This window comes from Dreissena polymorpha, chromosome 15 (genome assembly GCF_020536995.1).
Source record: "Dreissena polymorpha isolate Duluth1 chromosome 15, UMN_Dpol_1.0, whole genome shotgun sequence".
NCBI classification, from domain to species: domain Eukaryota; kingdom Metazoa; phylum Mollusca; class Bivalvia; order Myida; family Dreissenidae; genus Dreissena; species Dreissena polymorpha.
The window spans coordinates 16,717,477-16,732,185 of record NC_068369.1 but is presented as its reverse complement, the minus strand read 5'-3'; the positions used below and the strand labels follow the sequence as shown (position 1 = coordinate 16,732,185).

The 14,709-nt window shown below is 36.1% G+C and overlaps 1 protein-coding gene across 1 annotated transcript; it reads left to right on the top strand.

The window, feature by feature from the left end:
• Positions 1-209: 209 nt before the first annotated feature.
• LOC127861018 (solute carrier family 35 member B1-like) lies at positions 210-13,695 on the top strand. Its single transcript, XM_052399380.1, has 6 exons — positions 210-365; positions 1,654-1,781; positions 3,685-3,876; positions 5,693-5,819; positions 9,348-9,454; positions 11,108-13,695. The coding sequence occupies exons 1-6, from the start codon at positions 314-316 to the stop codon at positions 11,336-11,338; spliced, it is 837 nt and encodes a 278-aa protein (XP_052255340.1). The 5' UTR covers positions 210-313; the 3' UTR covers positions 11,339-13,695.
• The last annotated feature ends 1,014 nt before the right edge of the window (positions 13,696-14,709 follow it).

Below are 14,709 nucleotides of genomic sequence, written 5' to 3'. Positions count from 1 at the left end.
CAAAGAATGTTCCTAGCCTCAAGCCGAAGAATTGTTTGGTGAATTCAGGGTCAGGACTCGAAATCACTGCAGGTGTTCAGACTTTTTTTGAATTAAAAAAATGCTTTCTGGATAATTTTTTATCAATGCATGTTTTCCTTTAAAATATTGTTATTTTTGTTCCAGATAAAAGAGTTTACATTGCAGCAATCAAAGTGGAGACAATTTTATCTATACATTTGCCTTTGCGTTTGTTTAGTGTATTCATATTTGTTTGTTTCAGAACAAAAGTGAATATGGCAGCGGTGAAAGCAAAGAAAAGTTCACATATACGATGGCCCTTGTTTTTGTACAGTGCATCATCAACTCACTGTGTGCTAAAGCAGGTAATGAATATGATCAATATTTAATAATGATATCCCCTCAAACACAGTTTAAAAGGGGTTACCGGTATATTTGAATTGACTCGTTTGAGTGGTTTTTCGGTCAAGACTCTTAAAATGTTTTAAGTTTGTGGAGCAAACTTCTTTTCTTATTTCTAAGCGATTAAATTGAAACTTCAAATATGTCATCATTTTGAATCACCCCAGGAAACCTGAAACCTTGTGAGCAGTGTAAAACCATTGGAGCAGTGTTCGGTATTTTACCATGAACTTACATATGGAAAGTAAACTGGAAAAATTAAAATTTTCTAAGTTCAATTTGAAACAACAACAATATACTTTGATAACAATGGTATTGGCCTACATGCAGAAATTATCCTGACAAATTTTCTTAAAAAATGAGCGAAATGTGGCTCCCTGAAGTAGAAGATCGGGCAAAATGGGCCATGTTCAGGCATTTAGGGGAGAAAAACTGCTTTAATTTGCAAGCCACTACAATTATCAAAGGATTTAAACAAATTTACACGTGTCTGCCATAAACTCTCAGCAGGGTTTCTCCAGAAAACTATTTCTTGTGGAGAAATTTGCATTTTTTATGACCATGTTGGAAAAACATGGATACCATGTCTACATGTCATTTCTACATGTAGGCCAATACTTTTATTATATACATGCATGTTAATACACAGTTGTTTCAAATTTGTCTTGGAAAATTTTAATTTTTCCAATTTACTTACCCAATGTAAGTTCATGGTAAAATACCAACCGAACACTGCTACAATGGTTTTACACTGCTCACAAGGTTTCAGGTTTCATGGGGTGTGAATTGTGTAAGACACTTTTTATTAAGTAAAAATCATTCATGCCACTTATATTAAGACTGATAATTTTGACTGTTCATGTGATTTTGGTGCATATGATATTTTCCGGAATTGTAAACTAAGTGCACACGCTATCTGTTTTACATATAATCCTTGCACTGGAAAAATGGGGCTTAATGCATGCGCGTAAAGTATCATCCCAGATTAGCCTTTGTACCCTGCCCAGGCTTATCAGGCGCAACACTTTACGGTTTTATGGTATGTTTTTTCTTAAAATGAAATCTCCCCAAACTGAAAATCCAGTTAAGGGAAAAGTGTTGTCCCTGAGTGTCCTGTGCAGAATGCACTGGCTAATATGGGATAATACCTCTCCCGCATGAATTAGGCGCCATTTTCCAAGTGCCAGGCTAATTCTGAATGAGATAAATCATTTCTCACATATCCAGAATAGTGACCTTCATATATTTCAGCTATGATGATGTTTGCGCGAGAGAAAGACACGACTCCAACAAAGATGTATGCCCTGTGTTCATTGTCCTACCTCGGTGCAATGTTAGCCAGTAACCAGTCTCTGCAATATATCAGTTACCCTACTCAGGTACCAGACAATGTTAGGCAGTAACCAGTCTCTGCAATATGTCAGTTACCCTACTCAGGTACCAGACAATGTTAGCCAGTAACCAGTCTCTGCAATATGTCAGTTACCATACTCAGGTACCAGACAAAGATAGGCAGTAACCAGGCTCTGCAAAATGTCAGTTACCCTACTCAGTTACTAGACAATTTTAGCCAGTTACCAGTCTCTGCAATATGTCAGTTTCCCTACTCAGGTACCAGACAATGTTAGCCTGTAACCAGTCTCTGCAATATGTCAGTTACCTTACTCAGGTATCAGACTATGTTAGCCTGTAACCAGTCTCTGCAATATGTCAGTTACCCTTTTACTCAGGTACCAGACAATGTTAGCCTGTAACCAGTCTCTGCAATATGTCAGATACCCTACTCAGGTACCAGACAGTGTTAGCCAGTAACCAGTCTCTGCAATATGTCAGTAACCCTACTCAGGTACCAGACAATGATAGCCAGTAACCAGTCTCTGCAATATGTCAGTTACCCTACTCGAGTACCAGACAATGTTAGCCAGTAACCAGTCTCTTCAATATGTTAGGTACCAGACAATGTTAGCTAGTAACTATTCAATATGTCAGGTACCAGACAATGTTAGCCAGTAACCAGTCTCTGCAATATGTCAGTTACCCTACTCAGGTACCAGAAACAGTCCAAAGAAACTCTAGATGTCTTATTTGATAGACTAAGATATGGTAAATTTGTTTAAAATATATTAGTGTAAATGTCCTATTTGTTTCATTTTCTGCAATATATAAGCGACCCTGCTAAGGTATAAGAAATCGAATTGCTGTACATGTTGTTTTAAATTGATCGCAATACCGTAGATGTTCTATTTGATACACATGAGGCAGGATGGCTAGAAACCAGTATCTGTAATATATGGGGTTATGCTAAGAATGTGTTTGTTTTCATTTGTTTGTGTTGGTCAACCAAAACAATGTGAGTGTCACTCTAGGAAAATGGGTTTTAATGAAAAGTGTGGAAAGTTTCATCCCTGATTAGCCTGTGCAGTCTGCACAGGCTAATCAGAGTCACATCTCTCCACCTGCACTGGTTTTTCGTTTTAAACAGATCACCTATAAACATAAACTTTAATTAAAGTGTAAGGTGTTGTCCCTGATTAGCTTGTGCAGACTGCACTTTTCTGGGATGACACTATGTGCATACAATTAACCCCGTTTTCCCAAAGCGAGGCTTAGGTCTATTGATGCCACCATCTTCAACATGACTTTGACCTCATTTGAGTCGTGTTCTGAGAAAACTTGGCATAATGCATGTGCGTAAAGTGTCCTCCCAGATTAGCCTGTGCAGTCCGCACAGGCTAATCAGGGACGACACTTTCCACCTAAATTGGATTTTTGCTTAGAAGAGACTTCATTTAAACGAAATATGTTATAAAAGCGGCAAGTGTCGTCCCTGATTAGCCTGTGTGGACACTTTACGCACATGCATTATGCCCAGTTTTCTCAGAACGCAACTCATTTGATGTTTTTCATCTCTTCTCCACAGGTCATTGGTCGATCTGTTAAACCAATGCATACTTCTCACAAACCAGTGTAGCTATGTTTTTGTTTGGGCTCATAAGATAAATACAGACAATCTAAAAAATAGAACAAACAAAAAACAAATAATGTATTTTTTTGTTGTTCCTGCACTGAATTTTTATGTATTGACCTTGATCATCAAAAAGGAAAATAAAGCTTTCCAATGATGCGGATTAATTTATCGCGCAATAGTTACATCGCGGCCATTTTCGGTCAGATCTTCTAGTTCGTATAACTTTAAATCTTTTTTTCTCCATTTCGGCATGAAAAACTTGATGTGAGTTATACAATTTTACATTATTTGATGTTTTCATCTTTTCTCCGCAGGTCATCGGTAAATCCGTGAAACCTATTCCTGTGATGATCCTTGGCATTCTGCTGGCCAAGAAACGCTACCCTCCCGCCAAGTTTGTATTCATCTTCATGGTCTGCCTGGGGGTTGCTTTGTTTATGATGAAGGATAAAAAGGCGTCGGATAAGGATGCAAGCCAGGGCTGGGGATTTGGGGAAATACTCTTGGTAAGTTCCTAATGGAGCCAGGTTCTGATAAAACTGGGCTTTATGCATGAGCGTGAAGTGTCATTCTACATTATCTTGTGTAGTCTGCACAGGCTGATCTTGCACAGGCTGATCTTGCACAGGCTGGTCTTGCACAGGCTGATCTTGCACAGGCTGATCTTGTACATGCTGATCTTGTACAGGCTGATCTTCCACATGCTGATCTTGCACAGGCTGATCTTGTACATGCTGATCTTGCACCTGCTGATCTTGCACATGCTGATCTTGCACAGGCTGATCTTGCACAGGCTGATCTTGCACATGCTGATCTTGTACAGGCTGATCGTGCACAGGCTGATCTTGCACAGGCTGAACTTGCACAGGCTGATCTTGTACAGGCTGATCTTGTACAGGCTGATCTTGCACATGCTGATCTTGCACAGGCTGATCTTGTACATGCTGATCTTGCACCTGCTGATCTTGCACAGGCTGATCTTGCACCTGCTGATCTTGCACAGGCTGATCTTGCACAGGCTGATCGTGCACAGGCTGATCTTGCACAGGCTGATCTGGGTTGACACTTTCAGCTTCAACTGGGTTTGATTTTAGAAGAGATCTTCTTTTAATGAAAAATCCCATTAACGTGGAAAGTGTTGTCTTTGATCAGCCTGTGCATATGCATCAAGCCCAGTTTTGTTAGAATGAGGATCAATGGGAAGGCAAATGAGTGTATGTTGGTTCTTTAAGATGAAGTAATGTAAGTAAACCAGGCCGGCTAGCTCAGTTGGTAGGGCGCCAGTTTGATCCCCGGCAGGGACACACCTTTTGGGAGGATTGATAATGAAATCCTTTCTATGGCCATTTTCCCCCTACCTATGATTCCAGTTAGGCAGTTGTCAGTTATTGACAGAAGTATGTGCACTTAGTACTGGTACACCAGTTATTGACCATAATATGACAGTATGCAAACTTAGTTCACCAGCTAACACACTTTACAAGCATGATTGGTTTAACTGAATATTTTGATGTGACTGAAATACTGTTCAACATGGCCAAAAAAAAGTCTAACAAACAAACAAATTGAAGCAAATTTGTGAGACAATTTACATTCATGCAGTTAGCATACTATATGCAATATGTTTGGTCAAATTTTCAAGTTTTTGCAGTGAGACAACTTTTAACGATCTGTCACTTCAGTCTGTAATGTATGCTAAACAAAAGTCACTTACTTTTTAAATTAAGAATTTGCCCAATATTGGCAATTATTGAGTTAAAGAATTTCATAAATACAAATGCGTGCCATTTTGAGGAAGTAGTCAGAACGGGTAAATTGAATTGTGGGGTATAATTGTGCTTTGATTTGATGTAATTGACAATTAATTTCAACGTGGGTATTCCATATTGAATATACTGCAACACAGAACCAATGGGTGTGCATTCAGCACTTTTCTTATTTAAATAAACCACAATTGACAGGTAAATAAAAAAATACTGTAGATGGAATGCTTCATGTAAAAACTATTTTGTGAAAATGAGACATAAATAAACTTTGTTCTGGGAAAACTAGGCTTAATGCATTTGCGTAAAGTTTCATCCCAGATAAGCCTGTGTCCACACAGGCAAATCAGGCATGCCTGTTTCCGTTCTTATTGAATTTTTCGTTTGAAGGATGTCTCATCTCAACAAGAATCTAGTTAAGTTGAAAAGTGTCATCCCTTATTAGCCTGCGATGACTGCACAGGCCAACCTGGTATGACACTACTTACATGCATTAAGCCTAGTTATCCCAGAACGCAGCTCAAATACTCAATTTTTCATTGGTGTACATCTGCTTTAGATGGTTTCACTGACGCTGGATGGGCTCACAGGGGCATCTCAAGACCGTATGACGGCTGAACACAAGACAGGGGCCTATCAGATGATGTTGCACATCAACCTGTGGTCCGTGCTTTGGTTGGCAGTGGGTACGTGAACATTGTGTTCTTCAAAATATTATACAAGCAGCAAAAAACAAACTTAACCCTTACTTTGCTTATGTACTACAACACGTCTGTTTGGTTCGATCCTTTAATAACGTCTGATAAAAGTAAACAACAATAATGATGATGACGTCACATTAAAACATACATAAACCGGCAAATGGCTTTGACGTCACAAATATTTAACACTTTTACCACTTAGATAGGTATTTTGACAAGTTTGTAGTCCCTTAGAAAGTTAAATTTAATTCAAGACCTTTCTAATTAGATTCAAGTTTTAAAGGCTTCATTTCCAACCCTTAGATACTGATGAGCAGAAAACAGCATAAAACCTGAACAGACTGCGAGTTACTCGCAGGATGATCTGGTATAATGCTGTTTGCACATACATGTAGCCATTTTCACTTTGCCTCTCAGATGGAAAGGTTTAAAGTAGGGATGCAAGAGGTTAACAGGTTAACTTATCGAAACAACAAAACCTGTTACATTTTCCGGAAAAGGTTAACCTGGAAAAAAATATTTGATTATGTTGTTTTTTTAATGGAATAATTCGTACGAGTTTACTTTTTCGCGTGACATACTGCCAACTTGCGCTGGCGACTAGTAAGAACAACATGCCGCACCTTCGCCGGTAATAAATAACTTGTCAACAATCAAAGTAATAAAGCAATTCATCAATACCTTTGTGATAACAAATAGGGTGTACGTTTTGATAACTGACACTACTGGTCTTTTGACTCGCTAAAATTTAACTAGCGAACTGCGGTGAGTGGAAGATATTAGCGAAGACGTTATTGACACGTTTACTGAACTCGCTATTAAAAATAGTTGAGACATTTGACGGCTTATTTTGATGTTTTGTTTACCAATATCCATCACTATTTGCTCGCGAAATACCATGTTTATAAGTAACAATTTTATGAAGAATTGCATTAGTAGTTACAATCTTTAAAATGCAAACAACAAAATATGTAATTATCGAATAAGAAGAGATGCGGATTCGTTGAACACACATAACCCACTTTACGTGGCATAAAAGGAAAAAACATTTCTCTATTAAGCCAATTTGAGTTTCAAAAATTATAACAGAATGAACAAAGGAACATGCCATTTTTGTGAGCGATACAACGCAAATGTAATATAAGCGGCCCAACCAAAAAATAAGTTGTTAACACGTAAAAATGAACATTGTATAGTTCTTTAATTTTTTACTCCTATGCATTTACGCAGGAAAAATAAATAAAACATATAGCATATATTAACAAAATTATGAAAATAATTTGTATAGTACATTTTATAACGAAAAACTGGCATGTTATCAATGCAAGCGATTTGAAATTTTAAATAACTTTTGTTTCTACAGAGCGGTTCGAGCGGTATGACATTTTTTACGTACTCTAAATCATTATAACTACTTAAGGCGTTTCGGTTAACAGGTTAATAACCGGTTACGGAAAAAGGTTAATGATTTTTGTAACCTCTTGCATCCCTAGTTTAAAGTGAAGCTATATTGATGCACAAATAAACATACAGTTGGGTGATTTCTATGCCTTGCATCTGAATTCCTCTGTTTCAATGTAATACTGGATCTTCATTCAAATGAAGAGTTCTATTGAACCCTTAAAGTGCAATAGGCCATTTTCCTCCTCTGAGGTGGTTCTTAAATCACACAGTGGTTTTAATTTATACTTAGGGCTGGTAATCACACACCTTTAAAGGGAAATCTTAACTGAAGTTGTAGTTTTCCTCAAAAACATTATTCTACGATAATCTGCACTGAGTCTTGTATGTACAGAAAAAACCTCAAATCTTAGAATTTAACATGACAAAGAAGTTGTTCTGGTATTTGTCCCCTACCGGTTTCACCGGTGGGGACTTATGGTTTTCGCTCTGTGTGTCCGTCTGTCCGTCGGTCCGTCAGTCTTTTCACATTGTATTTTTTTCATTGGTTCACCATTCATGACTCAGAGCGGTGTATTGATAAATATTTGTATAATTTTTGCTTCTCATGCTGTTACTAGTCAACCATTGGCAGGCAGTAAAAGATGCATATAAAAAAGGGACAAAAAAGTATTATGACCGATCGGACATACTGGCATTACCGGGGGTATTATTGAACCTGTATTTGACAAAAAACTTACAAAATGCCTCATGAAAGCAATTTTGTACCCTGTAAATAAAAAAAAGAGCATTAATTCACAAAAAATGAACAGTATGTCAGATAGATTATAAAGCATTTAAATATATTAACGTTGTATAAATATTAATAAATGTGTTCTGTATTACTCCATTGAAAATATGAAATAGTGTCGTTTGAAACTTGTTCACAGTTTGTGATAAGATTTTGTCGGCCTCACATATTGGTCCTTCCTAACATTCTCTTTAATTGATTGGTGTATTTCAGTCAAACTTGCATTTGAATTACCTTATTTATATATTGTGTAGATGATTTCAGAGAAAGGAAATTGGACAACAATTAGCTTTGGCAGAATTATGTCCCTTTGTCTGTTTTTCCGCTATATAACGTACAGTCCCAAATTTTTGTTTTTTCAACTCCTCTTGAACTGCTGCGTGGATCTTTCTCAAACTCCCATAGTTTAATTTTGGTATGTGAACATTATCTGACAGAAAGAAATTTTGGCTGTGATAAGTTTTAGTAGAACTATCACCTTTTGTCTGTTTTTCCACTATAGGACTTATAGTCCTTACATTTTGTGTTATTAACTCCCCTTTTAATTCTGGGTGAATCTAGCTCAAAAGTTCTCAGTTTAATAGTTCAATAACCTCACTGTGTATACAGTCATTAAGAAAATAAGTTTGGCTGTGACCAGTTTTGGCTTAATTATGAACCTTTGCCTTTTTCTTCACTGTAGAAAATAAAATAAAATTGTTTGTGTCAAAACATAGGAAGTGTCAATATAAGTGTCTGTTACACATTTCTAGTTTCTTCATCAAAGTAATTTGAAATTTCTTTCACATTTAGTTCATTTTTTACAATTATTGTCTTGAAAAAATATATATTTAAGGACAGCGATTTTTTTTTGCTCCTTTATTAAGTTCCCATAAAATGCAATTTCCCAATCACGGAAAAAATACAAAATTCCCCCCAATTGTCATCATTTTTTTCTTCTTCTCCATAATGTACTGATAAAAGGCACTTTCCCAATCAAGGAAATATTACAAAATTCTCTATGGCCGTCCAAAAATTACGAGGAAAAAGAAGGAAAGTTCCATCAATGTCGTTTCAAAAGCCAGTGGACAAATAAAATGAGCACTGCAACTGAAAATTTTAGCAAATAGACATGTAAAAAAATATTAAGATGGGTTTGTGCAATAAAATACGAGTCAATTACAAAATCACACAATTCTCAATCTGAAGATTATGACACACATTTTTCCAAATTTCTTCTATTTGACGTTCATATTTCACTATTGGAGTTTTGTTACTTTTACTGATTGGGTAAAAAAAATCGCTGCAGGAAATATTTTAATACTGTGTGGTTACAATTCCAGGTCTGCTGATGTCGGGGGAAGGGCTGTTATTCCTCGGTTTCGTTCAGCGATTTCCAGAAGTTCTTACCAAGATGGTCATATTTGGCATTGCAAGCGCCATTGGACAGGTACTTGTAGATTGCAACATGGCCAATTTGAGTGACATTCTTGAAAAACTGGGCTTTATGTACGTGCGTTAAGTGTCTTTCCAAATTAGCTTGTGCAGTCTGCACAGGCTTTTCAGAGACGATACTTCGTATTTTGACTTGATTTTCATTTAGACTGCATTCGAAGATTTTTTTAATTAAGGCTGAAAGTGTCGTCCCTGATTAGCATTGTGCAAACTGCACCTATTCAAACTGCAAAGGCTTACCTGGGACGACACTTTCCGCACTTGCATTTAGCCCAGTTTTTAGGACCAGGAACCATAGTCCAGACCATCATTAATTTCCAAGCTTTATTACTCACCAGGATTTCCACAACATTTCATATCACTGTTTCTGTTACAGGTACCTATTTGAAACTATGTGTGGTGTCTTTGTGTGAGGTCACTGACCAAGTTCCATAATACTGACCTTCAATCAAGCATTATTAGGCCCCTATAACCCTTTGCATGCTGGGAAATTTGTCGTCTGCTAAAATGTCGTCTGCTGAATTTTTAAAATTAGCATTTTCTTTGATTTTTTTCATAGAATACTATCAGAATAGCAAACAGTTTGGATCCTGATGAGACGTCACGTTTTGTGGCGTCTCATCTGGATCCAAACTGTTTGCAAAGGCCTTCAAAATTCGGTTCCCGCACTGAAAGGGATAATATGCCTCTCTTCAAAGAACGCTGCATAAAGCAGTCATGATGAAGATCTGTTTTTCTGTGCATTTTTTTGTCTCTGTCATATGATAAATTTTGTAATAACACAAATGTCCCCATCGTAAGATTACGTGTTTGTGTAACACCTACCAAAAAAGTAAAGCACACACCTGGGAGTTTAAGGTCAAAGTTTCCCGTCGGGACTATAACTTAGTCATTCATCATGTTACTTTAAAATTACTTGCCATACATGCCCTTTATCAGGAGTGTAGCATTCTTCTCTTTACATCAAAGGTCAAAGACACGCTTTAAAGGGACTGTCAACCACGACGACGAAGAAAAGAAAAGTTGTAAAATACCGTATTTTTTTACAGTTATTAGTTTATATTGATTAAAATATCACGACTGGTATATTACATTACTTAAAAAAAGTTGTTAAGTTTTCATATTTTCAGTATCTTTGGTAATTAATTTTACTGGGTACAGGTACCAGGTAACTACCAGTTAACTATAAATGACGCCAGTAGATTGATCATCATCGTCACGTAGTAAACCCAGGAATGCAAATTGTGCATGTGTAGTGAATTGTATATATTTTATATATAAAATGATCAATCTACTTGCGTTATTTATAGTGTTAATATCGTTATGTCACCTATTTTCACGATGTACTTTCGATTTCACATCGCGAAATTTTATTACCAAATATACTGAAAATATGAACTTTTTTCAATTTATGTAACATACCAGTCGTGATATTTAAAACAATATAAACTAATAATTGTAAAAAATACGGTATTTTAGAACTTTTCTTTTTTCGTCATTCGTGGTTTACAGTCCCTTTAACAAGTCATAAGTCAATTTTTATTTCGTACAATCAAGCTAATATAAATTGGAGTGTGTTGCAATAAGCCTTAGGCTGATAAAAATGGTTTTAAATTAAGCTTATATTGCATTTTAATTAATTTTTCAGGTGTTCATTTTCATAACGGTGACGACATTCGGTCCACTCCCATGTTCCATCATCACGACTACGCGTAAATTCTTCACCATTCTCGGCTCTGTGATCATCTTTCAGAACCCCATGAATTCCCGCCAGTGGGTCGGCACTGTTCTCGTATTTCTGGGTCTCGGACTAGACAGTGCCTACGGAAAAGAGAAAAAGGACTCGAAATCTGCAAAACCAGTTTCTGCATCTAGATAACGCAAATTTTGTATAGAACTCAGAACCGTTTTTTGCATCTAGATAATGAAATCTTTTATAGGACTCAAAACCAGTTTTTGCATCCAGATAACAATTTTTTTTCGATTTTATTTATTATGTTTGAAAAATGGTGACCTGTCTTATTATGTATTTATTTTCTAGCCATTTAAAGTCGATTGATGTTATTAAATCCATTCCATTTTGTCTCTAAAAATACGTGGTTTTGCCCTGTTTAAGATTGCGAAATATTTGTCAGTTATAGATCATCTTTGCACAAATTGCTAATTATGAGCTATTGTGGTCACTCTGTCCGTTGTAGTGTGTCATGGATTGTCAAGTTTTAGCTTGTTTACACTCTAACGGCCAAATTTTAAAAATTCCAATCTTGATAAAACTTGGTAAGAATTTGTTGTTGACAATATCTTGGCTGTTTTGGAATCTGCTTCATATCTTTTCCAAATACTAAGTCACGACGTAAAGTCTTAGAAAAACCTTCTTGTCACTTAAGGGATCACCTGTATGACTCAGTGTCGATTAACCTTGGTCATACTGTTAATCTTGTCAAAATCTATCCCGATCTCAAATCTGTATCTTGTGCGTTCAAAATTTAGTACACAAAGTATCTTGGAAAAAGATTGTTACCACTCTGGCATGCTGGGAAATTTGTTGTCTGCTAAAATGGTGTCTGCTGAATTTCTAAAATTACAATTTTCTTCGATTTTTTTTCAAAGAATACTATCAGAATAGCAAACAGTTTGGATCCAGATGAGATGCCATGTTCTGTGGCATCTCATCTGGGTCCAAACTGTTTGCAAAGGCCTTCAAAATTCGGTTCCAGCACTGAAAGAGCTAGAGGCAATGTTATTGACAGAATGTTGATCAATCTTTGTCAGAAATGTATTTTGAAAATATCTCGGTTGAGTTTGAATCTGTCTCAGTTGTGTCCAAAAATTAGGTTATTCGGCTGATTCCTAGAAAAACCTTTTAACCAATATAGAGGCTCATTTAGGACTCAATATTGATAAAATTTGGTGTTAATGTTTATCTTGGCAATATCTAGGTGTATTAATATTCTGGTTCATGTGCATCCCAAATTAAGGTCACCAGGTATTAAAACAAATATAAGAAAACCCATGTTAAACGCCTTATTTACGATGAAACATGATCCGAATGTTTGTTTTTTATGCAGGCTGCGTCCAAATCTAGGTCACAGGTGTTCAAAAACTTGATAACCATGTCAGATCTGAAAAAATTATTGTTGCCACTTTAGAGACCACATTTACGATTTAACCTTGATGAAACTTGGTAAGAAAGTTTGTCTTGACAATATTTATCTCGAGTTTCAATCTGGGTCAGATGGAATCAAATCATCAAAAACAAGGTCACCTGTCCAAGACTGTGACAATGTTGTACTTTGAACTCAGGTGAGTGCTTGAATTCCATTGTCCAGGCGCAGGATCACGTGACTTTGTGGGGTTCCACCTTTAAATTTTAATGGATTTTAACACGACGGTTAGTGCTGCTTTTTTTCAAATAACTTTTTAAAACTTTTTTTTAAGAATTTCGACTCAGGTGCATAAAAGACAGGTTGTTATGCTGCTTATGGCAATGTGAAATACATCAGAATTACTTTATTTAATAAGCCTGTGTTCGTGTTTATAATTCGATTTGTACTACACGGTTATGTTCCACGGAACGTGAAATTTTGTCAACGATTTTAGACATATTCAAAGATTTATTCTTATACTTTAAAATGTTGGCACAAACTGCAGGAGAAGCTGTCTTTTTATGCACAACATATTTTTGCAAATGTATTTCAATAACTTGAGATATTTGCAAAAATACAATTCTTAAAGGTGTGATTACATTCTGTCCAGCATGTGCGTAAGCCCCTGAAAACCCGTTGATTCTGCACCCTGTTGTAATAGTGTGGACGCATACATGTTTTCAAGATACATTTAAAGCTATATTTGGCAGATTTTAACTGTTATGTGACAAAAAATATTAAAAAACGTCTCATCTACATGTATTTTACAATCCATATCTGTTAGTTTACATTTATGAGTCTCGTGACAGCGTAAGCAACATTTTTAAACTGATTCTTTTATCTGCAATGTCATTCATTTATTTTTGAAGTTTGTGAAGCATGCAGAATATGTACCGGTATGGATACATTATAATGTAAATATCTACTGGTAACCTGTTGTTATATTTGCATGTTATCATAATGCCAAATCATGACACTTTTTTGTGTTATTTTCATTAATGGGTCGTGTTTACAATGCTTTTGTTTAGAAAAGGAATAATGATATGGTATTGAGGAACAAACAGTTGGAAATAAATAATTGTATTTATTATGTTTGTGTTTTTGTGTTATATTATTTCTGCAATGTATAAGGGAGTAGATGTACACCAATTGATATCTTTAATAATTGGCTCCACATTAAGTACGGGAATAACATTCTTCTAAGTGTCATCAAAATGTTCTCAGATTCTATATAATTGTCATAATAATTAGCTGGGATTCTATCCCCCCCCAAAAAAAAAACAACAACAAAATAATTGCAAGAACATTTTTTTTCCATAAAAAATGTAATTCCATGTAAAAAAAAATGCAAGAAAATACTTCTTTTCATGATGAAATTAAATGTCAATACTACATCCAGTGAAAAAAAGATAGAAGGTGATAAAAGGTTTAATAAAGCTTTTAAAAGATAAGGGAAGTCATTTTTCGCCACCTGATTTAGGCATTTTGCTGTAATCTTTTAAAAGCCCTTAAACAACAGCTCCGTCGATTGATATCTCAATAAACCAGCCATCGTGATTGGGATGTTGTGATTGTTCACATTATTCCTGTAAAATCACCCCTAGGCAGTTATATTGCAGATTACGTCATAACATGGCTTAATCAGATGCGGTGTTGGCTTTGTTTTGATAGTCTGCAATGACCGCTGGCCATTTGTATCGCGTATTAACTTACTAACAAAGATGACAGGTCTTAGCAGTTACTTGTCAGTCATAACAGGTGGCCATCGATGCTTAAAATACAGCTTGTCAAAATCACACTGAAGACTGCGTGCAAACTGCTGTATCCTTTGCACGCTTTTTTACCAGATACAATAGTTTGGCGCTGATCCCACGAGATGTCTCAACGGTCAGTTGAGGGATGGTGCAATAAAAATGTAATCGCCATCAAAACAAACTTCGTAGACATCATTTGCATGAAACCAACACATTAAAGATACTGTCGTTCCCTAAAATTAACAAAAATATAAGAAAGGTGAAAACATATCGGTCTCGTTTGGTCCATCGTTGACATCAGTGTTTGATGGTTTTGATTGAGGAAAACGGTCATTCTTTCTCATACCTTA

Coding starts and splice junctions, on each gene's coding strand:
- LOC127861018 (XM_052399380.1), top strand. CDS start 314: ATGGCCCTTGTTTTTGTACAGTGCATCATCAACTCACTGTGTGCTAAA. Junction 1,782..3,684: donor ATATCAGTTACCCTACTCAG/GTACCAGACAAT, acceptor TTTTCTCCGCAG/GTCATCGGTAAATCCGTGAA. Junction 9,455..11,107: donor TTGCAAGCGCCATTGGACAG/GTACTTGTAGAT, acceptor TTAATTTTTCAG/GTGTTCATTTTCATAACGGT.